The sequence below is a fragment of the Pimephales promelas genome, chromosome 14 (assembly GCF_988280905.1).
Source record: "Pimephales promelas chromosome 14, fPimPro1.hap1.1, whole genome shotgun sequence".
Classification (NCBI taxonomy): Eukaryota; Metazoa; Chordata; class Actinopteri; order Cypriniformes; family Leuciscidae; genus Pimephales; species Pimephales promelas.
In genome coordinates, this window is record NC_142782.1 from 22127356 (window position 1) to 22152568 (window position 25213).

The window sequence follows — 25213 nt, forward strand, 5'->3', positions numbered from 1 at the left end:
TGTGCATGCTTTGATTTGTGGAAACCAGTGTTGGGGAAAGTTACTTGCTTGTTTTTTTTAATATTGTTTATTCATTTATTTTATTTTTTTGCAAATGTAAACAAGTGAAATGAAAAAGCCAGTAGAGGGCGCAGCTCAAACAAACCGTCAGCTGTGCTGCCATTCTGGATTTTAAAAAAGTGAGAGGAGCAAATGCCTGCTCACAATTAGAGTACTAAAATGTTTACACAACGCCTCTGAACATGGAGACAGGAGAGTGATAAAATCAATCCAGAGTCAATAAAAGGGAAAACAAAGAAACTTTCATTATTTAATTAAAAATATATTTTGTTCTAAAAGTAAAATTTATGTATTCCTTTAAAAACTACTTAAAGGAGCTGTATGCAAGAAATTTATTTTAATCAATCAAACATTTTACACAAGGTTCAGGCTATACTGTTGTGGTATCGTTGCAAATATGAACTCTAACCACTGATTCTTCACATGCTTGTCCCTGGACAAAGGAAACAAGTGGCTGAACTGTCTTTGCAATGCAGAACACAGCGTCTTCTCGACATGATGTGATTCAGCTGAAGTATTTGAATGTGTTCTAGACTTGAAGTTTACACTTCCGTCTGCGCGCGCATTTGTTGGGAGCGGCCAATGATTGTATCTACGTCACGACGAAACATCTAATGACTCATTTAAAAAACAATTCATTTCATAGACTCAGAGTCGACTCTCACTTTTGAAAGACAATAACTTTATATACGGTGCACTTTCAGATATAAATCTTTGCAGGATGTTTTCATTCCCGTAGAGCTATATTCCACACTACATGAACAGTCATTTTCAAAAATCCAAGATAGGTGCTCTTTAAGAAATCATGTTCATTTCAAAAACTTATGTCACTGACAACAGTAGTCCGGCCAGGATATTGTAAAAAAGTGCAGTTGCAGCCCTCAACTGATGTTGTCAAGTTGTGTTTTGTTCTAAAGCACCCTCCACCGATGCCAATCATGGAGTCAGTAGTGTTGCGGCATTCGGGTTGCCAGCTCTTCTCTAGTTACAACAGCTGCGATACAAATGTCGGAATCGGATAAAAAATGTCTAACGTTGCGAAACCAAAAAAAAAAAAAAAAAAACCTTGATATGAATCCGAAAAACTTTGTGACAAAGTCCGAAATAAATAATTAACAGAAAAAAAACTCACTGTGTAGGACTTGTCACTTGCCATTGGAAGCTTATTGTAGCAGCATACGTTCCTGCTGAATCCTGCAGCATATCTGGCAACCTTAAGTCAAGGCGGAAGGGGGGATACACCGCTCTACAGTAATCTGAAAGTTATGGCAGTACCAGTTTTGGCCACAATCGTGCATACGGCTCCTTTAAGTAACTAACGTTACTTGTAATCAGTTACTGTACTATCCCTAACACTGGCAAACATGCACCTCTAGACTGAAAATGTAATACGCATCTGCATGACAAATCAATGTAATTTGCATTTTTGTAGTTTACAGAGAGATTTTAATGCTATCGGTTTCAAAAACTGTTTTCAGGCCCCCAAAATGCCTTTGTCGTGTAAATGAATGGCCAAAAACGCATAAAAAGTTAGTTAGTTGATAAAAGTGTCATGTAAACGGCCTATAAGCATAAAAGTGTCAGTGCCTGTGGGTAGTGCACTACACTAAAAAAAACTTTGCCCTCACAGGGACACAGTTCAATCTGGCCTACGTCACATACTGATCCCATTATCTCTTTCTTTTCCTCCACTGCTCTATCTCAACTGTAGATATATATATATATATATATATATATATATATATACATACATACATACATACAAGTGTATATATATATATATATATATATATATATATATATTAAAAGCGTATTCCAGAAAAATGTGCTGTTTTATTTTCAATCTCATTATGAGCACTTAGGAAGATTCTTTTGAAGAATGTAAAGGCTCATGTGAAACATATGAACATGCACTTCAATTTGCAGATAGAAACAATTCAATTTTGTCAGACATTAAAAGCCCTAATATACCTTCTTGGTTTCTTTGCCTTCAAAGTCTTTTGGATAAAAGCACCTACTGAGGTGCATGTAAAATGTAAATACACAAATAAAGTGCTTTGCAAATTGTACTAGCCAATCATAGAGCACATGCATGCAAACACTTCACATTTAACAAAAATGAAATTTCCAATTTCTCTTTAAACCCAATATGTTTTATATCACCATATTCACCTTTTGAGCTGCTAAACATTTTCCTCTAAACAAGATTCCAAGATTTTAAACCCCCTTCGGTTTAACATCAAATAATGTTATAATTAAATACAAAAAAACCCTTCAATATAATTTCTTAAATAATGTGTGTCCTATGAACATAACTTAACAGTGAGCAGTCCATTTTAGTGTTACAAATATGTGCAGTTTAAACCACAGGCACGAGACAAACAAAAGAAAAAACTTGTCTTTATGTCTCTGTGTCCACGGATAACAAAGTTTCCGGGCATTTGTCTGTATTATGCAAGTCACTCAACTGTAAATGTTCACAGAACAGAAGTGAACACTTTTATTGAGGATATTTGGTAAATTCAGTCACCAAAAAACAAACAAGTCCTGAATCGGAGTAGCCAGTCGAAATAAAAATCACCAGACTTTGTATGACAGACTACGGATCTTAGTAAAAGTGTCCTTTCAAAACAAACAGCACTACCTGTTTATAAAGTGTGATGCAAGTGATTTTGTACAATGGCAGAGGATTCAGGCTGATGATGTTGAATGTCTCTCAGTATCGATCTACACTGCACTGGTCTCTTCATTGGGTTTGGCTGGCTTGGGGCCGGGTGGAACTGGGATGGGACGCCGTTTACGTTTTGTTACCTTGCCGCTCTGCCCGTTTACAATACCCTGGGCCATGCCCTCCATATCCTCCACACCAATATTAATGGCTTCTGCCAGCTCCTTCCTAGTCACAGATACAAACTGTGGATCCTCAGCCAAGGAGTCTAGACCACCATCTCTCAGTGCCTGCGGATTAATGGAAAATACAGTTTAATAGTCTTTCCTGAGCAGGTCTGTAATGAATGTAAAGTACAGGAGATTTGGCCTGGTGTAGTTTACCTGCTGAATGAGTTTGTCGGTGGCTGGTGAAGCTTCTGTTGCTGCTCTCTGGTACTTTGACGCTCCATATGAGGGATTGTATGGGAACTGAGAGTCACACACACAGGCAGTTGTCAGGAATATCAAAAAGTCACCGTACTGTGTTCAGCTAAGGATATATGCAACATTTGTCCACACCTGTGTGATATCAGTCCTCACAGTGAAATCTGAAAGCTGTCTGTCATCAACACTTGAGGCTCCGCCCACATACAAATGAGAGTCTCCTGTTGGTTACACAGGAAATAATGTACGTAATTTGTACAAGAAAATGTGTAGATTACTGTCAATATAATGATGTCTTCATGGCATGATCATTATAATAGGCTTGATAGATTATCATATATTTTTAATGTTAAAGATTTTTAATGTTTTGAAGGAATTCTCTTATGCTCACCAAGGCTGCATTTATTTGATCTGATATGAAAACAGCAATATTTTGATATATTATTACAAATTAAAATAAATTTTTTTTATTGTATTATACATTTTAAAATATTAATTATTCTTGAGCTTTATATTTAAAGCTGGTCACATGATCCTTCAGAAATCATTCGAATATGCTCGTTTACAGCTCAATATTTTTTTATTATTATTATCAATGTTGAAAACAGTTGTGCTGCTTATTATTTTTGGTACAGTAGATTATTATATGAATAGAACGTTCAAAAGAACAGCATTTATTTGATATAGAAATCTTTGTAACATTGTAAATGCCTTTAATGTTACTTTTGATCAATTTACTGTGTCCTTGCGGAATAAAAGTATTCATTTATTTTTTCATAAATGAATCACATTGCCCCCAAACTTTTGAACGATAGTGTATAAGGAGGCATTTGTTATACTCCATTTAATTAAAATTAAATAATAACATTTAATAAAAAACAGTACTTTTAATGTATTACTGTAAAACAAATGAGAACAGTAATGAGAATCATTAGGGTATAAAATATAGTGGATTGTCTTGACAATAATATCACAATGGAATAGTCATTTTATAATTGTTATTTTTTCTTCGATCACCTACTGTTTTCACTTATGTCCTCGTATGAATAGTTTCTGGTTGCAGCAGTTGACAGTGACTCGCTCTCAAAAGTAAACCTGGATGACATACTGGAGAAAAAAAAACATCAGATCAGCATAATGACCATTACAGATACACATTAAGTGCTCTTTTTCATTAAAGATGCCACTCACTCATCAATGAATTTGGCATTGTTATTGGTGTTGGTTTTCGTTGTCATGTTATCAGGGAAGAACTCAGTGTTCGGGAGGAAGACGGAGTCTGGAGGGGACTCTATGTCCTCTGGTCGAGTCTCAGCAAACTGCAGGGGCCTTTGGCTGGTCATCTGTGCGGAGAGGGGGCTACTGGGCTCAGAGGAGAAGGGGTCTGCATTGATCCCAAACAGACCACCGGTCCGCTGCATAGATAGAGACACAGAGGCTGTAAGTACAGATGGATGTCTATATCTACATTGATCTATGTCCTTTAGAAGATGCTTTACTGCAGACCCTGTAGATGCCGTCCTCTCCTCCCTCCAAGGCACGGTCCATCTCATCCTCAGCGATCAGGTCACCTGAGATGGCCCTGTGCAGTTCAGGTGCTGCCTCCTCCTCGATGCTGCGCAGACCTGCCTGCAAAACCCAGGGTAGAAGAGCAAAGCAAATAGTATGGTTTTATAATTTGCAACCTAGCAAACTTCTTTTAGTTAAGTATTTTTCTATCTTTAAAATAATGCCACTTGGTTTGATGTTTACTGCAGGCATGTATCATAAAGCGCACCTTAATCTCATCAGTGTTCTTCTTGGTGGGCCTGTAACCGTAGTATTCCTCCTGGCGCTTCATAAACTTGCGGAAATGCTCCTGAATTAGAAAGGTGGCATAGAACTTTCCAACGGTGACTTCATCCTCTGTAGCCAATAAAATCAGATTGTAGTCAGCAGGCTTGTGCACAATTCAGAATTTAATTGAGAATGACTCCTGAATTCCAATTCAATTCTTGAATTTGAATTGATGTCAAAAACAGGATCTAGAATTACAATTCGAATTTGAATTAAAGGAAGCAGAATTGCAATTCAATAAAAAAATTTAAAGAAATTCATATACATATTTTAAGTAACCTGTTTAACAATGAAGCTTTACAGTATATGTCAGATATTGCATTACATATTCTATAAATTATGTATTAGTTTGAACTACTTGTACAGATTACATTAACAGCAAATGTTTTCCCCCAGCAATGAATGTTAAAAGCTCTAGTCACAGAACAAATAATTAAGTTTGATTTATTGTAATTTTAATTTTGTGGAACATGATGGAACATGACTCCATTTCCCAAAATTACTTAGTAAATATTTAGAAAAAAAAAAAACAATTTGAGGTGAACATTTTTATATACAGTAAATATTTTAGAACAAAATGTATGCAGGGTTGAGGATCGACTAATTACAGGTAAGTGTAATTAAATGATGTTATTAAATTACAAAATGAATGTAATTGTTTTTAGTTGTATTACTGAGGTAAAATGTGTAATTCAATTAGTTACTAATCAAATTAAAAGGAACTTACATTGATAAAGCAATCCAAATAAAATAATCCAAACCACATTTATAATGGGTGACTTATAACAGTGAGCAATTACATTCCCAAAGTAACCTTCCTAACACTGAATATATGTGAGATTCAACACATTCTTTCTGTTGTGTGACTGTGTGGAATTTCTTTGAATTGCCATGAATTTAATTCAACTTCCTGTCATTCCAATTCCAATTCAACTTCCTGTGGGGCGTAGTCAATTCAATTCAAATTCCAATTCATGAATTAAATGCAGGCCAATTCTGAAATTCAGAATTTTGCACAAGCCTGGTAGTCAGACATGGAGCACTGTTAAATTTGACACTTGACACGAATGATGTCAATGACTTCACCTCCAATGGGCGGAATGACCTGGTCCAACAACTTCATACTGGTCCGTTTCCAGATCGACTTAATGATGGCTCTCAGCTCCTCGTTGGCCTGCTCAAAGTTTCCTAACAGAAAAATATCAGTTAAATACTATGCTGAGAAGTGAAGTGCTAACTACATTTGAGTTCAATTCCACACCTTCAGTTTTGATTTTCAGAGCTGTTCTGACCAGTGCGAAGAGTGTGGCGTTGAAGGTCACTGTGCCGTCACTGTTCAGCGGCATGTTCATGGAAATCAGGCGCTGAGGGGGAAGTTCAAAATACATTTTGAAAATGCGTGTAGAAATACACTTCAAATCAAAAGACTGCAGTCAGTAAGACTTTTTAAAATTAAAATTTGTACTAGTATTCAGCAAAAATGTATCTAAATGAAAAACTCTTACATTGTTACAATTTATTATTTTTTTATCTGAAATAATACATGTTTCTTCAAACTACTAGACTAATATACTAATGTTTCTTAAGCATACTAGAATTATTTCTGTAGGATCATGTGACATTGAAGATTGGAGTAATGGCTGCTGAAAATTCAGCTTTGCCATCACAGGAATAAATTACAGTACATTTTAAAATGCATATTCAGATAGAAAACAGTTATTTTAAATTATAACAATATTTCACATTAAATGTTGTCTTGAGCATAAGAAAATATTAAAAACATTTAAAAATCTTACCATCCGAAAACTTTTGAATGGTAGTGTACTTTCAACAAAACAAAAAAAAAGTAATAACAATTCTCTTACCTTACATGCTGAGCGGTGTGGACAAAATTTACCAAAACCCAATGGTGGCTGGATCCTCCGTAGGAGGGTGACTACATCCAGATGTTTGATTCGTCCCCTTTATAAGGACAGAAGACAATATATTCATAAAATGTTAACAACATCCAAGAAGCACAAAGCTTTATGATAAGATGTCATATAGCATTGGAGCCTCGTGTGATTCAACTCACGTTGCTTCGGGATCATACTCTGCCCAGATCTTCTTGAACTCATCCAAGTGATGCGGACCGAGGATCGACCAGTCGTGAGTGAGGTAGTCAAAATTGTTCATAATGACAGCCACAAACAAATTGATAACCTACGAAGAAGAGAATGATCTCAACAATTCTGGATACTGTATTTAGAGTTGTTTTCCATCTACAATATGATCTCTGCTGAACATCAATAAAATCCCATTGTATTTGAACTTATTTGCTTACCAAAAATGCACACAGCATGTAAAAGCTGATGAAGTAGCAGACAGAGATGCTGGAGCCGCAGGTATACTCCTCCCCAGGGCCGTAGTCTGATTTGGGGTCGCAGAGCTTCCCGTACATAGAGGCTAGCATGATTTTAGGCCACTGCTCTCCAGTGGCAACACTGCGAACCCACACATTGACCAGTTAACTGATTCTTCAATAACAACAACAACAACAAAAGCTATTTTATCTGTTCAGAGTTGCACTATATGAGCTCTCAAGCTGAGATTGCATAAAATCATTTCCCCGAGTACATGGTTTACTTACCGAAACAATACCAGAACTGCTTGGGGGAAAGTTTGGAAGTTGTTGTTGCGGTTAATCTCTGTACCATCGACCAGGGCTATTTTACCAAACATCTATAGAGAGGAGGAGAAAATGAGAGGAAGAATGAAAATTGGAGAAAAGATTATAACAAGAAGGAGAGCAAAAATAGGGAAACCTGATAAGGAAAGCTCTCACCTGCATCCCAATGACAGCATAGATGAAGAAGAGCATGACTATGAGAAGAGCCACATGAGGCAGTGCCTGAAGGAGGAACACAACATCCTTTAATGTCAGAAACATCCGCTTAAAGCAAAATTACTTTTCAGAAAACCTTTCCATCGTTTTCGTCTCTTATGTCTCCATTTATATGAACACAAATACAGCAAAACACACTAATCAGGATACTTTGATGATTAGAAAGTTCGAAAGAACAGCATTTATTCGAATTAGAAATATTCTGTAACATTATAAATGTCTTTATTATAACTTTTGAACGATTTAATGCATCCTTCCGGAATATATTAATTTCTTAAAAAAAAAAAAAAATCTAACTGACTGGCCCCAAACATTTTTGTCTTCTTTTGTGATGGAGATGTTGATTTGTAAATCTCTTGTCTCACCTGGAAAGACTTAATAAAGGTCCAGAGAAGGTTCCTGATCCCCTCTGAGCGATTGAGCAGTTTAATGAGACGTAGCACACGGAACAGCCGGAAGAATGTAATGGAAACTCGGACATTTTCTGCATCCTATAAAAGAGAAAAATAGAGAGAAATATTTAACTCCACCTAACAAACAAATCAAATGTTAAAAGTTTTTGACAAAATTTGAAAAAGTGTTTTAAAAGAAAACAAACCAGGAAATTGTACTTACAGCAATTGCCTGCATTGGATTCACTTCCTGAAAAATGAATAAAAATGTAATATAATATAATATAATATCACATAATATAATATCACATAATATAATATCACATAATATAATATATAAAAATACATAGCAACACCATAATGTGGTATCATGCATAGATCTTTTGTGTATATTTAAGCTTTTAAATAAAATGCACTTTACCTAAATCAATTATAAAATCAATAATGAATTCATACCCCTTTAAATCAGACTATTTAGGCAAGCAAATGGGACTAAAACAAATATACATTTAAAAAAAAACTTTTTAGAAAGCTTTTAAGAATCTGTTGATTGAGCTCAAGATTATGAATGGCTATCGAACACATTAAGTTCTCCTTGTTCATCTTGTAGAATGAGATAATGTGAGTGGTGTGTGTTTTCACAGCAGAATGATATTTACCTCACAACCTTGTAGACACCAGAGTCCTCCGCTGGTCTCCAGCGCAGTCTGAGGGAAACAGAAAGATGGAAGGTGTGAATGTAGTGCATGAGAGAAACAGCAATGCATCTTGGGAATCAGAGACAAACATCAACATAACATCAAAATTATGGATCACACTTCCAAAACAAGTTGGTTATTTATATAGGCAATAAAAAGTGCATCAAATCACTCTCGGGGATGTGCAGCAGTGTGTATTAAGCAGCTGTGAAAGATGGGAAGAGGGTGGTTCATTAACACAAGTGAAATGAATCATGAAAATGAGCCCATCAAAGGCCACTGATGAGTGAAGTTGGTTGGATGAAAAGAAAATCGAGCCGGAGCTGATGAAATCGGTACCTCCTGTGCACTAATGCTGATATTGACTGCTTGCTGTGGTCTGTGCTTCATGTATCGCTAAATACGGGTTTAAAATACAAGCCATTGTTGGTCGCCATTTGAAATGCTTAACTTGTTGCAAAACATTTAAATCACTGTGACAATATTTTTACATAATTGGGTAGCCTCAAATATTCGCCATACTCACATCAACCTCACCGAGGACCACATCAACGACACTACCGATCACGATGACGAAATCAAATACATTCCAAGGGTCTCCAAAGTAACCCTGTATGAAGACGTACAAAATACCAACAAATGTATTCAAATAGAGCACGTCTTCTTATTTAAGAGTTTCTTGTTGAGGAAGTTGGAGTACCTTTGCTTTGAATGCAATGAGTTTGACAACCATCTCGCCAGTGAACAGGACAGTGAAGATAAGGTTAAGATTGTGAGAGAGTTTGGTTATATGATCAGACTGGTTGCAGTGCTATATCACAGAGAGAAGAGAAACCAGAGATGAACAAAGCAGACATTTTTGTATTATGAAATATTATATAGACTGAACATTTTTCTGACCAACATACTGGCTGAATGGGTTTAAGCTTTACTTTAAAATCATGGTTGTAGATAATGATAAGGGTTCTTAATCAATTTGAATACAATTTGAACTTAAAGATAGTTCATATTACATGCAGAAATAAAATTACATCATATTTGTAAAATCATTCTTTTGAAAATTGATTTGATAATGTCAAAAATAATTGTGTGTAAGTACATAAACAAAGCCTTGCTAATCGACCAAACAGGAAAACTTATAATAACTCCATGCCAATAATTAAATAAAATAAAATGACTTAATTATACTAGCCTACTGTTCAAAAGTTTTGGAAGTTTAGGCAGCCTCTTATGCCCATAGAGGATTTATTTATTTGATCAAAAAGGAACGACAGGAAAGACATCCTTAAAGTAATCCATCTGACTCCAGTGGTTTAACCTCAATCTGTGTTTTGTTTGCGCAAAAAACATTATTAACCACCTTTACACCACGACGTATGCGTGTTGTTTGTATTGACTCAAGACTGGTATTTGTTCCGCAAACTTGCTTTGGATAATATTATTTTGAAAATATAGAGGTAAATTATGTTTTTTGCGTAAACAAAGCACTTGCGTTGCTTCATAAGATTGAGGTTAAACCACTGGAGTCACAGTGATTACTTAAATGATGTCTTACCTATTGTTCTGGATGTGTAAATTGTGTTGCTCCCAATGGAGGGATTGAAAGCTCTCGGATTTCATCAAAAATATCCTCATTTGTGTTCCGAAGATGAACGAAGGACTTGTGAGTGTGGAACGTCATGAATTAATGACAGAATTTTGACAGAATGACAGAACTTAACCTTTGAGTATCTTAAAAAAAATCTAACTGACCCTTTAACGCCTAGTGTACATAATAAATGTAACTGCTATTTAACTGCTTACCTGCATTCCAAGACACAGTGTGTTGAGCATGATAAGAAAGAACATCAGATACTCAAAGTAGCAGGAGGTCACGAAGTACCACACGCGGTACTGATGCGTGTTCTTCGGGATGTAGCATTTGAGGGGTTGCGCTTTCAGTGCGTACTGCACACATTGACGCTGGTGAGGGGCAAGACAGCAATTAAAGATGATTGTGAAAATCCCCAAAACACAATGCATGTACATCATAAACCTGATAGTGTTGGAGATAAAGGAAAAATCTTTTTGTCAAATATACACAATTTTATGGATCAAATCCCTGCTAGTTAGGCTACCTGGTTCTTGTCCAGCTCGCAGTTCTTGTATTCCTGCTCTCCTTGTTTTTGAAAAGTGATGATGACGAAGCCCACGAAGATGTTCATCATGAAGAAAGCAATGATGATGATGTAGATGATAAAGAATATGGAGATACCCACACGATTGTTAAACAAAGGGCCTGTGTCCACTGCATGAGAGTCTATGGCCCGATAAAGGATCCTGTTGAAGGTAAGGGAAGAAAGGTTTTGTGTGTAACATGTTATTGACAAATGAAGCAATATTTTAAGTGTAACTTAAATTATAGTCACATGAAGATCTTAATAGAATGAGATTTTTCGCACACTCACTCTGGCCAGCCCTCAAATGTGGAAATGGTAAAGAGAGCCAGCATGCCGTTCAGCACATTGTCAAAGTTGAAGTCGCTGTTGACCCACAGGCGTTGATGGACCTCCATGTCATGAAGAGAATTTTGCACATGCTTTAAAAATGTTCCCCTAAGCACAACCAAAAGCAAGAGATATGATGAAGATTTTTCTTTTTTATGTGTGTATATATATATATATATATATATATATATGATTTCTAAATCCATCTTATTTTATTTATTAATCTGTTCATTTTATTATTATTGTTTTATGATATCAGTTTTAATATTTTGTGTACTAAATGTTCCAAATCATTTTCTATGTTGTTTTGACGCTTTGGCAATACAAAATTTTTTGTCATGCCAATAAAGCTTTCTGAATTGAATTGAATTGATATGTTTTAGATACGTATGAGCAGCAACATGAGGAGGAAAGAAGAAGAAATGTGGCTAAAAATACTCACTGACACTCCTCTGCTGTCTTTTGTAAGGGGTCCGTACAATAGAACAATTTCCCCTGGATAAAGATAAAGCATTCAGCATTCAATAGCTTTCTTTCATTTCAAAACCCAGTGTTTTATAGCACAATATTCAGGTTGTCTCACCTTGAAGAGCTGCACTCCTATGCAGGCGAACATGAAGTCCAAGAGCATGGTGACTAAGACGATATTACCAATGGTCTTTATCGCCACAAACATACACTGGACCACGTGCTGGAGAGGGGAATTCAAGTATATTTAGTGCCTAACATGATAATGCTTTTAAGATTGCTTAAGTACTTGCAACCATTTAATATCCACATTTAAAATGTCCTCAAATGGCAGTTATTCATTTATAAATTCACAAATGCCACATCACAAATCAAAGGAGCTTTTTAGTTAGGATGCTGAACACATACACACCTTTAACCCTTTGGCTCTGTTGATGGCCCTTAGAGGTCTTAGTACCCTCAACACCCTGAGAATCTTCACCACTGAGATGGTACTAGACCTGCAATCCAGTAATGCAGTCCAATTATTGGCCTTGACTGTATATTCATTAAAAAAATGAAACCAGCAAAAACATCAACAAATTTCATTCATTTGTTTATTAAAATACTACCAAAAAAATCCTAATGTCTTTCTTTAACTACACGTTAACATGTGAAGTAAGTTGCTTTATGTGTTTGATTCACTAAAAAGAAACGACTCATAAGAGTCATTCATTTAGGAATCAGTTATACTATACTGGTCACGTTGGATTTGCTACAAAGAATCAGCTAATAAAAGTCATTTGTTTGGGAATCGTTTAGAGCACACTGGTCCTGCTAAGTGTTTTTGATTCACTAAAAAAATGATTAATAAGAGTCATTTTTTACACAATTATTTGGACTACATTGGTCGCACTATGTGTTTCTGGTTAATTAAAAGCTACTGGCTCATCTGAGTCATTCATTCCAGAAAAATTTGGACTGTTGGTAATGCCATTCATGTCTTTTTTGTTCAGAAATTGGATGAGACTACATGCTGTGTGTTTCTGATTCATTTGTAAGAAGTGGCTCATAAGAGTCATTCGTTCAAATCGCACTACACTGGTCACGTATAATTAGTATAATTATGTTTTTTGATTCACCAAATAGAATCAGGTCATAAGAGTCATTCATTCACAAATTGAATTACACTGTTTGTAGTGTACATCTCAACTGTATTCAATAGTAAAACAGCCACAAAATAGTAGTGCACATCAGAACAAAAATGTATGTGTGTGATTGGTTATCTAATCTTTTATGCTTTATTTGACAAGATGTCTTTGTAGTTTCTATATGTTTATTAATAATGTTCCTCGTTTGAAACAAAAAAAATCTCTTTGTTAAAGCGAAGATAGCAGCTTTATCCAACAGAGAGTGGGGTGATGATGTATACCAACAAATTAAAGAGCATAAAATATTATTGAACTTACTCCATGCCCATGGACAAGAGGGAAACTCCCACAACAATGAGATCTAGAATGTTGAAGGAGTTTCGGCAGAAAGAGCCAGGATGCAGGAACGCTCCATAAACCGTCATCTAAAAATACACAGGTCAATTCTGAATTACATGTCAGGCAAACCACAGATCTGAACGTTAAATACAGTTGACGAGCATGTTACCTTCAGCACAATCTCAATGGTGAAGACACTCGTGAAGACAATGTCTGCGTAAGCCAAGACCTGTGAGAGGAATGAAGGAACGCTGATTTTTATGAACAGTTAACTAAAAGTTCAGTCAAAGCAATACAGCAGTCAAAATGTTGGTACCTTGTTTCGGAAAGAATGGGGGTCGATGGGGTCTTCAGCAGCCAGGGAGATACTGCTGAGGAGGATGAAGAGGAGGATGATGTTGGTGAAGGTGGTGTGGTTGATGATCCTGTGGCAAAGCTTCCGCCACCTTTCAACAGAGAGCCTCAGTAACTAACCACTGACAGCAAATCACTAACACTTTATTTTGAGGCCATTATTTAGTTTCTACATTGTATTAAAAAACAGAGCATAAAGTCTCACTTGTTCTGTGGGCCAAAGATGAAAAAGGAGCTGGCCTCGGGCATGGGCACCACTGTCTCCTTGAGCTGCAAGTCGGCCATGGGTCTGGGTCTGGGGCTGATAGGGATCTCTGGTTCAACTTCCTCATCATCACCTGAGCAAGGGGGAAGAATTACAGCTCAGTCAATTCAAAAACATCACATACATTCACAGGTGAGCGTATTTGTGATCCACTAAGATTTTGATTGGCATTCATGCTGTACATATCATTTAGCTTTGCACAGCTCAAGAACCACATGGAAATAGCCAGCAGTGTGGTTTTGAAATGTGCTCCATAAATGAGCTTGGAGGCTGGAGCTAATAATACATTTTACTTATAATAGATCAGCTATCTTTGAACTTCATCCTTTACATGTTTAGAGATGTAGTGTGTGCGGTGTCAGCATGTTATGAAGTGCAGAGCCCTCAGATGTTATTTCAACCTTACCTGGAAAGTCTGCAGGAGGAAAGGGGTCCTTTACTTCATTAACATTTGATTCAAATTCATCTATCTTGAGCTGGAGGCAAACACATAAAGAAACTGGTTTGTTAATTTAGCTAAGCTAGAATAAGAGCCTTGAATTTGAAAGATCCAATGTGCTGCTGCATTTTGGATAATCCTGACAGAACTAGCTAGAAACCCAATAAGTAAAGCATTAGAAGGTTTATCTAAAATGTTCTCAGAGGTGTCAAACCTTGGCTGTGGTGGACATTCCCTCAGCTTTCCTGGCCTCCATCAGTCTCTTAGCCATCAGGGCCTTCTCCTCCTCACTCTTCTCTGGCAATGTTCTTAGTAATATTGAGAAATATTGTTACAATTTAAACTGTTTTATATTTTAATACACTTTAAAATGTAATTTATTCCTGTGATGGCAGTTGTCAGAGATACTTCTGAAATCACTCTGATTGGGAATTGAAAATTTAATTGATATTGAAATCTTTTATAACATTATATAATTGTCTTCACTGTCTCTTTTGATCAATTAAATGCATCTTTGCTATCTAAAAGTATGCATTTCTTTAAAAAAAACAGCCTTCTGACTTGTATAAATACTGTAGATTTTCTCTTACTTCATGAGTTTCCTTCTGGCTTTCTCCTCCGCTTTCTCTTTTTGTGCTGCTGTCAGACTCTCAGCCTCGGCTAGATTGTCCACAGCGATGGCCAAGAACACATTCAAGAGAACGACTGATCAACAGCTTGCTAAGGAACATCGCAAAAAACTTTATCACAACAATTTACCATTACTGGTTCTGAAACACTCCCCTCTTAGCAGCAGAAACACTGGGAAGTGTACATTTTATTTTAAGTGCTTTGCTACATTCTTTTAAATAAACATACTGCTTTCACCAAGCATTTCTGAAAAAAAAATGCATACAAGAGACCAAAAATAAGGACATGCTTCAAAAAGGATACAGTTTCCACAGAAATATAGGATTATGAAGTAAATGCTGACAAGAATTCCTGGGGATTGAGGTCCACCATGAGCCATGATTCCATTGTACATGATTGTGTCCCACTCCTCTCCGGTTAGGACCTGAAAACAAAGGCCTTCACTTAAACAGCTTCCATAATCAGAGAATAGCGTCAATAAAATAGCAGTCGGAGTACCTGGAACACACTGATGAGGGCCTGTGGGAAGTTGTCAAAGTTACTGCGCTGAACCACTCTGTCAGGAAAATTGAACTTCCCACCGAACACCTGCATTCCCAGGAGAGCAAAGATGACGATGAAGAGGAAGAGGAGCAGGAGCAGGGAGGCGATGGATTTCACTGAGTTAAGAAGGGATGCCACTAAGTTATTAAGTGATGTCCAGTACCTAAAGACCAATGAGAGGAAACAGCAACATTTATTGTAGTAAAACATTATTATTATTAATAATAATAGCAATAATAGTGTCAGTAATTTTAACAGAAAGAAAAATGCTTCATTAAAAATGAATGAATGAATGTATGTTATATTTAACATGGCAACATGTACTATCTCACAGTAAAATATTGTTACAATTATGGTTATAAGTAAAACAGATTTGTTGCAGGACAATAAGTTAAGACGCTTAAGATTTGGAAATTGAGACAAATACATTAATAAATATTATTATTTGGAAACTTAACTAACAGCTTAATATTGTTTTCTATTACTGTAAGTTTAAATAAGTGAACATACTTTGTGAGCTTGAATAAGCGTAGGAGTCGTATGCATCTCATCACAGAGATCCCCAGTGGTGTCATGATGCCTGACACGACCAGGAAGATCTCCAGTAATCCAATCGTGACCACAAAGCAGTCAAATCGGTTGAAGATGGACATAAAGTAGGCCCTCAAACCAAACGCATACATCTTCATAACCATCTCAATCGTGAAACACATGAGCAGGATTATATTTGCAGTGTCTGCAAACAGTAAAATTGATCAGCATATTAGACTTAGTACAGTATAGGCACTATATACCCCCCCCCCCCCCCCCAAAAAAAAATATATATATATATATATATAAATATTACGTATAACAAAATAAGTTATTAGATGATTCTTCTTTTAAAGATTCCTTACAACCAACAAACTAAATAGGAGTTGGGAATCTATGTATTGCTTTACGAAACAGACCTTGAAAACTTGTCAAGCCCTCAGTCTGGTTATGATGCTCCATCGCAATGACCAGAGTGTTGAGCAACACAACAAGGAGAACCCACCAGTAGAAGAATTTTGATTTCACCCAGCCATGACACTTCCTCCGTAAAACGATGTTCCAGTGGCGTGCCATACGGCTGTTGTTTTCAAAGTGAGACCATGGAGAATCAGTCTTCAGTTGAATCATGATTAAAAATGTTGTTTTTGATTGCATACTCACTAGAAGTAGACCAGCTTGTTGATCCCCTCAATCTGGTATAAACTATCTGTCTCTGAATCAGTGTCCTTTCTAAGAAGAAGAAGTGCTGGAGAGTAAATAGAAGTAGTAAGAAACTTTGATGATGTTGTTCTAGTGCTTTTAGACAAATATACATTAAATTTACCATTTGCATGACTATAGATAGATAGATAGATAGATAGATAGATAGATAGATAGATAGATAGATAGATAGATAGATAGATAGATAGATAGATAGATAGATAGATAGATAGATAGATAGATAGATAGATAGATAGATAGATAGATAGATAGATAGATAGATAGATAGATAGACCAATAAGCAGACAGATAACCCGTATAGCACCATTACCCTCAGAATCTGCATCCATAACTTCAGCAAGAGTAATCCATTCCATGTATCCTTTCAGATCCTCATCCATTTGTTGTGTCTCTCGTAGCTTTTGGTACTCTCCTCGTGACCGTGACTTCTCCCTCTCCTTAGTAAACTCCCTGTAGAGAGAAAAAAATAATCTCAATTAGGCCCATGTAGTTGAATTTGCTGAAATGGTCATCTGATATTCTTGTATATGTCTTACAAGTAGCTTAGATGAACCATTTAAGTTGATTAAATGTATCTGTGTCCCACAAATCATTTCAGTGAACTTATTCTGCCAGGATTCATGATTCATTAGCCACTGAGTTTCTTTGGATGGGGGAAAAAATGTAGCCTACAATGTTATCATCTCTAACTTCCAAAATTGCTGACTGAAATTTGAGCTGCTGGTATATAAACTGTTCACTAAAACTTTAATTAAAAGACCTAATACCCGCTCAGTACTCCAAGGACGAGGTTGAGGATGAAGAAGGCGCCCAGCAGTATCAGAGTCAGGAAGAAGATCCAGGGCCAATCATTCCCCATGGCATCATTAAGCTGAAAGATCGAATCATCGCAATATTTGATTTTGACAAACATGAGATAAGGATTTAGTGTTAGTTTTTAAAGTTATGTTTTATGTAGTTTAGTCATTTTAAAATGATCGTAAATTGTCCATTCGTGTTGCTGATTTTTCAGTGACTCCTTTTGCAGGTTACATCTTTCCAGCAATATGTGGCGATAATCAAAACGCTTCTAAACGTTTAATCAGAAAGTAATCAAGATCAAAATGATTAGTTGAGAGATGAAATACTACATTTCTGTATTTATTCAACATTGGGTCCTGTGTGCCAAGGTTAAGGGGTCTTTTACACAGAACGCTTTTTTAAAAATGCAGAACCCAGGGAAGTAAATGAAAAAAAAAATGTGGGAGTTGCATTTTTAACTTGAGTTCTACTTTCTAGAACACTGCACTTGCGAGATGAAAAGTGCAAAAAAAACAAACAAAAAAAAAACACAGGGTCTCGAGATCCATTTTAGAAGCTGAACCTTTTTTTAACTCTTCAAGGCATCCTAAAACCGCAGCTCTCATTATCTGCATGCTGAAAAAGCAGTGAGAGGCTTTTTCACACACCAGTTAAAGTCATTAAAGGGTTAGTTCACGCAAAAATGAAAAATATCCCATACTCACCCTCAAGCCAAGGTGTATATAACTTTCTTTTGAGTTTTATAAATGAAATATCCTGTCGTTCCAGAGCTTTATAATGTAAGTGAATTGTACCCTATATTTTGAAGCTCTAAAAAGCACATCCATCCATCATAAAAGTAATCCATACTACTCCAGGGGGTTAATAAAGGCCTTCTGAAGCAAAGCGATGCGTTTTTGTAAAAAAAACAAAAAACAAAAGAATATATATGTATATATTCTTTTTTTTTTTTTACAAAAACATATATATATATATATATATATATATATATATATATATATATATATAAACGAATCACTGACTTCCGGTAATAGCCGTATGCAAGTCAAACTCAGACAGAAGAGTGACCTCTGACCCGACGCATGACATAGGAAGCAGGAGTAGCGTGAATGAGTAGCGTGAGTATGAATTAATTTTATGATGGATAGATGTATTCACTCCCATTATAAAGCTTGGAAGAGCCAGGATATTTTATAACTCCTAGGATGGCTTGAGGGTGAGTAAATTATAGAATACAGGTAATTCTAACTCTTTAACAAACATGTTCATATACATGTTTACTGTGGGAAATTCAATTCTGCTTTGACTTTGTTTGAAACTATTGCATTGGCGGAGCAAAAATAGACAAAGTAACTGGGAATATGGTATCTAAAATGTACCCGATATTAATTTCTTGTATACTTGTGTGTTGTATAAAACCAATATCAAAACCTAATGTTGGTCTGAATATCATCAAAATTTATAGGCCACTATATATATGCCTATACATATTGATATATAGTAGCCGATCAATAAAAATTTTACATCAGCATTGAGTAGTTTTATTATTGCCTCAAAAAATACATGAAAGATTGTCCTCTGGTCTCTCTACAGGATAATAATGAGCAGGACTATCATGCCCATAAGTATTTACCCAGTAGAGCACATCAGTCCAGCTCTCTGTTGTGATACACTGAAAGACTGTGAGCATAGAAAAGCCAAAGTTGTCAAAATGGGTGATGCCAAAGTTGGGACCAGGCCAACCTGCCCGACATTCAGTGCCATTTATGGTGCAGCGGCGCCCGTTTCCAGCCTGGGCACAGGGTGATGGCTTCTCATTCTCCCTGATGGCAACGATGTCTGAAACAGAGGTTGAAAGCTTAGAGAACAAATCAAAGTAGTGCTTTGTCAATTCATTATGATTAGAATTAACTATTTTCTTTTACATATTTAAAACTTGTTTTCAATTATGAGATGCACTTTAATATATGTTTAAAGGTGAGTTATCAGTATCCAAATAAAAAGACTCACCAGTGCCCTTGTAGTAACATGTCTTATGCATTTTACACTTGAACAGCTCCAAACCCATAATGGCATAAATGGTGACCATGAAGAAGACTAGCAATGCAATGTGGAAGAGGGGCAACATGGACTTCAGAATAGAGCTCAACACCACCTGCAGGCCTGGATGGCAACAAATACACTTTCAACACACCACCTTTTTGGCAAAGACATTATATTCTAATCTAACATGGTGGTTAACAACAGTTGTGTAAGCAGCACCTATTTAAGCTGCAATTTTCACTCAATAGTGACTCAGTTTGTTAATAATATTATGTAGGTGTACTTATATATACTGTAATTATGATGTTATGTTGAGAGTATATTTAGGATCTAGCTTTAAATTCATATGTTGCTGTACTTGTGGTGCTATTGAGATGTTATTTTTTCAGAAATGTCTTACTGGGAACTCCCGATACGAGCCTCAGTGGTCGCAAGACTCGAAATGCTCTAAGAGCCTTCATGTCAAACCCGCCTCCCTTCTCTTTGGGAACTCCTGCTATTGAGTTGATGGTGTCCACACAAAGTGTGAAGAGCCTGTGAAAGCGGTTTAAAATGACTATTACTTAATGAATATAAAACATTTCTAAAAAAAAAAAAAATTGTCAGATTATATTGCATGATTACTTAATATGTCAAACACTATACAAAAAGTTCAGGATACTTTTCATAGAATCATTTCAGAAGACAATTGTGTGTGTCACTTTTGTGACAATTCTTTGTGACTTCTGGACATTCTGAAAGTCATCTTACCCCATGAACACAATAACAAAGTCTAATAAGTTCCAACAATTTCGTAAATAGGCTCCTTCATGGAACAGGAGCCCATACGCTACTATCTTTAGGAAGCACTCCAGAGTGAAAATGATCAGGAAGATGTACTCCAGACTCTCCTGCAAGGAAACAAACAGTGTTAACGGCGGGAGTAATGGGGTGTAAAAGATGATACATTTTTTTTTTAAAGGGTTATGTTTGTAATTTAATGGCAACTGTGATGGGTTTGGTCAATAAAAACTAAATCTGTATAAAGATCTGTTTAAACTGTACTTTTACAGTACTGAGATCAAATCAAATGCGCTCAGAACTGTCTCTGCATATAAAAGTCAACATGTAATCAAAATTCATATTTTATGGAACATACCAGTGTTTATTATAAATAATTATCTGTGTGTCAGTCAAAATCCCCTTCATCTTCATCAATCCCCTGATGGTGTTTACTGGCAAAAGGGCGGGACAACCTATCACTCACATGACATCACAGCAATAGACTGGTATGAAGTCCCTTTGTAGGCCAACCAGCAGTTAGCATCACACTGGTTCCCTCGACAGAATCCCAATAAGGGTTATATAGGCTTTTGGATTATCACAAAAACAAGCGAAAGTATCTTGAGCCAAAAACCAAAAACCCATTTAAAAAAACAAAACATTGACTTCAGGAACCAGAAGCACTAATGCTAAGTGTTCCACATTTTGGCCTACACATTTACATCACACCTGTACAGCTATCAAACCACAAACATCCAGTCAATTCACAATGAAGAAAAAAATCAAGTCGCACCCTACATTTGTTCTTGTTCAAGAAGCTCTTGTTTCACTACTGTATACTGTATGTCACAATATGGAATAAAAAAACTAGCGCAACTCTTAAAGCTTTAAGCTTTTACTCTTAAAACTTTGCATATTAAGCTGGATTGGAAGAATATTAACAGTCTGTTGACTTTCTGAAGAACATTTCATGGAAGTTTTGTTGTTTCCACATCCTAAAATGACTTTATCGGTATATCTCAGAAGGGCTATTAGCAGCTTATTAGCAACTCACTGTCAACTACTTTGCATGGATGGTTTGTTCAAAAAAACAAATGCAAAGTGGCTCTAAAACCCAAACCTTAAAATTTGCCAAACCAAACAACCTTCCTCAGATGTGAAGTGAGCATCTAATCTGTATGTATTACACAGCACACTGCCTCTCATTCTACACTACCAGGCCATATCAAATTATAATTCTGACCATGTCTGAGATCCACTCTCAGCTCCTCTTTCATGACTTTAGTATGTAAGGAATGGATGACCCACACCGACAGTCACTGTAACCCCAGGGGAGTAAATAAGTGACTGGGGCTCAGATTTGTTCTGAAAGAGGAGAATATGACTGCACACGCTAGTGGAAAGAATATGACCTTCATACCGCCAATGAAGCTTGAGTCATGAAACAAGCTTGTGTAAAGAGGATTTATCATTCTTTTTAAGTGTTTAGCCAAAGCCAAAATGGTTACACATAGGAAATTAGTTTTGGCACCTCTAGACTTTAAGTCAACAACAGCAAAGTTCTGTGGCCACATGGGGTAAATGATTTCATGATCTTGCAAGTCTGTTCTACAGTCATGTCAATAAAATCTATATTAATGCGTCATGAAAAACCCCCTCCCAAGATTTGAGTATATTTTTAAACACCACACTTGTACCTTTGGACGTGCACATCTCAAACCAAAGACTAAATATAAAACCCACGACACAAAACACCACCTGCTAGCATATTTCCAGCTCTAAAACATGTTCTAAATTGCATTGTTGGTAGGCCTATATTAACTTAAACTTGAAAAGAGCTTATTTATGTAATCATAAATCCAAAGGAATCCAGTGCAAACTGGTTCAAACCCCAACTGGGAGAAAACTTGTATCAGTTTCAAAACACATGTGCTTTAAAAGACCTATATATAGGCAAAGATCTGAGCAACACTTGATTTTGGAAATTGAAGTTTCTCAGATTATTTGGCAACACACCATGACCCATCTGGGGCCCTTTAATCCAGTGGTGGCATTTATTTGCAAAATGAGTTGATGTATCACTGCAAATTACAAATTGAAGTTATTAGGGATTATTCGTTAACCTATATTCTCCTATGGTACGTGTAATTTAAGAACATCTCACCAATGTTAAGTTAGTGTTGTTGGTGTCCTCTTCAGGCATAGGGAGAAACACAGCCAGAGCTACACAGTTCGCAAAGATAGTTAGCAGGATAATGATCTCAAAGGGTCTGATGGAGTCCGCTCAGGAAAATATTGGGCAAACATGGCACAAACTACCACTGGAAAATTGCAGTAAAGATTTTCACATTCAACTTTGTGATGAATATAAGCAGGTCTTGCATAAAGTACATTTAACCATAAATTAACAGTTGGCCAGTGCTAAATACAAGTTTTTAAATAAAAGAAAGGGATATTGGACAGTTATTTGGTCAGTAAATTGCAATCAAGGACTCACTAATCAGATTTTACATCAGAATAAATATTTACTAGGACAGAATATAATATAATGAATATACAAAATAGGCTATATTTATTAAATAAAAATACATCCAATATTTATTAGAAATGTATTTATCATGATATAGTTTCATGGCCAGTAAGAAGTATTTCTGAATTTGGCTTCAGAATTTAGAAATACTTACTAATCATCTATCATTGCTGAGTTTAAACTGTACACTACATGTAGCCTGTAACTGTAATTCTTAAAAACAAAAACAAAACTAACTGTAATTCTGTGTGCATTTCTGCCACTAGGGGGTGGAATCAGAATTTCCCTGCCAGGTCAGCATCATGTCCACTGGTGATCCTACACAACAGCTGTACACAGCCAGATCATTATTAAACTGTATGACAAATAGCTCCAAAATTACACCTCCTATTCACACTTCCATTTATATGCCTCTTACTTGTGAACTAATCAATTAAAAGTTTTCAGTTTGTAAAGCAAATATTTACTGTAGGGTTTTGTCTCCAAGGGTGCGATCTCAAAAGAGGAAGCAAAGAAGCCGCTTCCGAACTTTTTTTTATTATTGCAGAACAGCCGATTCTTGTTCTTGGGTGTAATTTAGGAACTTACAGCTATGAAAGAGACTGCATTCTTACAAATACCTTTATGAGCATTTAATCATATTTGCATATCCAAAATTGCCAATCTAAGCGCTGAAAACACTGACAAAGCTGTTATAAACGTGTCTTACAAAAAATATATTACTGATCTGAATCTTGAGAGAAAACAATGGCACTGACATATTTAAAGATATCTCAGTGCAAGTTGCTTACAGTTAAACCAGCTCAAACACACATTAGTCTGGGAAGCCGAGGGTATGAAGCCATGTTAAAACAAAACAAAAAAAAAACTGTAAATTAGGACAATTAACACTAGTTTAAAGTCTTACTAATAGTTTTGCTGACTGGCTGTAAATAGTCCAGGGTTTATCGTTATCATCTTCCAAGTTGAGGCTGGGAACTACAGCTTCCAATTGACCGTGTTGAGTCTGACACATAACAAAAGCTTAACACCTTTAGATCACAACTGAGACAGAGATTTCTGCACCTTAAGAGACACTAAACCTGAGGATTATGAAAAAACAACTTTGCCTCTTTTATTTTCTCCACCTCAAAAATCAAGATATCTTTCATGGAGCAAATATTTCACTATGGTTTTGTTAAACATTAAAAAGCTGAGTAAGACAAAGCCGTGGCTGTGGGCTTTTTCTGGCATGCATGCTAAACCATCTCTCTCTGGGGGATGGATGCCTTTCTAAAACATGCCTATCTCAGCTCACGATCCAATAACATAACTAGATGAACATCAAACCACAATCCAAAGCTTTATGTAAAGGGAATGAAGAACTAAAAATCAAGTTAGTTTGAAGGATACTTCCATTCCACAATGTTGATGCAGGTCTTGCGGAAAGGGTTTTTGAGCGTGAATAAGAACAAGGAACGCGGAGGTCGAGGGTTTCCTCCAGTGGCCAGCATTTTCTTGATCTTCTCCCTCTGCTTTCTCTTCAGTTCTTCTTCATTCATGATGAACGAGGCCAAATCGGCCACCCCACCACCACCACCGCCGCCACCTGACTCCATTTTGAATCTCCCAAATGCAAAATCTTCTTATTTTCCACAAAGTGTGATGGAAATTCACCCAAAAACCTGAAATGAGATTCCTAGTTTAACAAATCCTTGATCTCCTGAAGTCCAGGTCAGATCTTCAGCATGGTCCTAAGCCTCATCCACCATCTCACACCTCTCTGAGGAAGGCACAGTCTACCTTCTTAGCCCTGGCCCGTGCTGCAAACCTACACCAGACAAGGAGGCATCAGAGGGGCAGGGAACATTTTGGCACAGCTGGCCCCTTCTGAGGGATATATATAGACAGGCAGTCAGTGTCCATTCTTGGGGGTGTGGAGGCAGGTGGAGGAGGGGAAGGGCGGCCTTGGGGTGCAGCAGATGAAGAAAAAAAAGAAAGAAAATGAAGTATCCATAAGAAAATTTCAGCTGCTTTTACAACAGATGAAATATGCCATTAAAAAGGAGGAAAAATTAATAATACATTGTGTTATTGAAATATCCAGGCTTATTTACTAGGTGGTTTACTGTATGAAACAGCAGATGGGAATGTTTACAGGATCCAATGTTGGTGGTTTCCAACTAAATATATCTCACCACTGGATTTAACGTCAAACTTTGAGTTA

At 36.5% G+C, this 25213-nt stretch overlaps 1 protein-coding gene across 2 annotated transcripts; it reads right to left on the reverse strand.

The window, feature by feature from the left end:
• Nucleotides 1-1822: 1822 nt before the first annotated feature.
• Nucleotides 1823-25164, reverse strand: cacna1sb (calcium voltage-gated channel subunit alpha1 Sb). 2 transcript variants are annotated; one of them, XM_089119601.1, is made up of 46 exons: nt 24400-25164; nt 22642-22747; nt 20466-20605; nt 20116-20249; nt 19683-19835; nt 19306-19511; nt 17639-17742; nt 17182-17321; nt 16812-16896; nt 16568-16728; nt 16128-16353; nt 15573-15780; nt 15378-15498; nt 15035-15149; nt 14659-14752; nt 14412-14481; nt 13946-14078; nt 13703-13832; nt 13556-13615; nt 13366-13472; nt 12330-12417; nt 12033-12140; nt 11892-11944; nt 11411-11557; nt 11081-11282; nt 10767-10925; nt 9664-9774; nt 9490-9573; nt 9303-9359; nt 8925-8972; nt 8489-8515; nt 8239-8364; nt 7814-7879; nt 7619-7710; nt 7313-7472; nt 7064-7191; nt 6855-6951; nt 6251-6353; nt 6076-6177; nt 4931-5058; nt 4660-4782; nt 4345-4568; nt 4175-4260; nt 3289-3374; nt 3112-3198; nt 1823-3018 (listed from the first exon to the last, which is right to left on the reverse strand). In XM_089119601.1, exons 1-46 carry the CDS (start codon nt 24603-24605, stop codon nt 2788-2790), a joined length of 5622 nt encoding a protein of 1873 aa, XP_088975727.1. In that variant the 5' UTR covers nt 24606-25164; the 3' UTR covers nt 1823-2787. The 2 variants fall into 2 exon arrangements, with proteins under 2 accessions (XP_088975727.1, XP_039534499.2); XM_039678565.2 differs by lacking the exon at nt 9303-9359.
• Between the last annotated feature and the right edge of the window lie 49 nt (nt 25165-25213).

What these genes read in the sequence shown, in the direction of transcription:
- cacna1sb (XM_089119601.1), bottom strand. Translation starts at nt 24,605, where the DNA reads ATGGAGTCAGGTGGCGGCGGTGGTGGTGGTGGGGTGGCCGATTTGGCC. An exon ending in GGACTGATGTGCTCTACTGG is followed by an intron (nt 17,743 to 19,305) that starts GTAAATACTTAT and finishes TCGATCTTTCAG; the next exon opens with CTTAATGATGCCATGGGGAA. An exon ending in CTCTTGTCCATGGGCATGGA is followed by an intron (nt 12,418 to 13,365) that starts GTAAGTTCAATA and finishes ACTGGATTGCAG; the next exon opens with GTCTAGTACCATCTCAGTGG.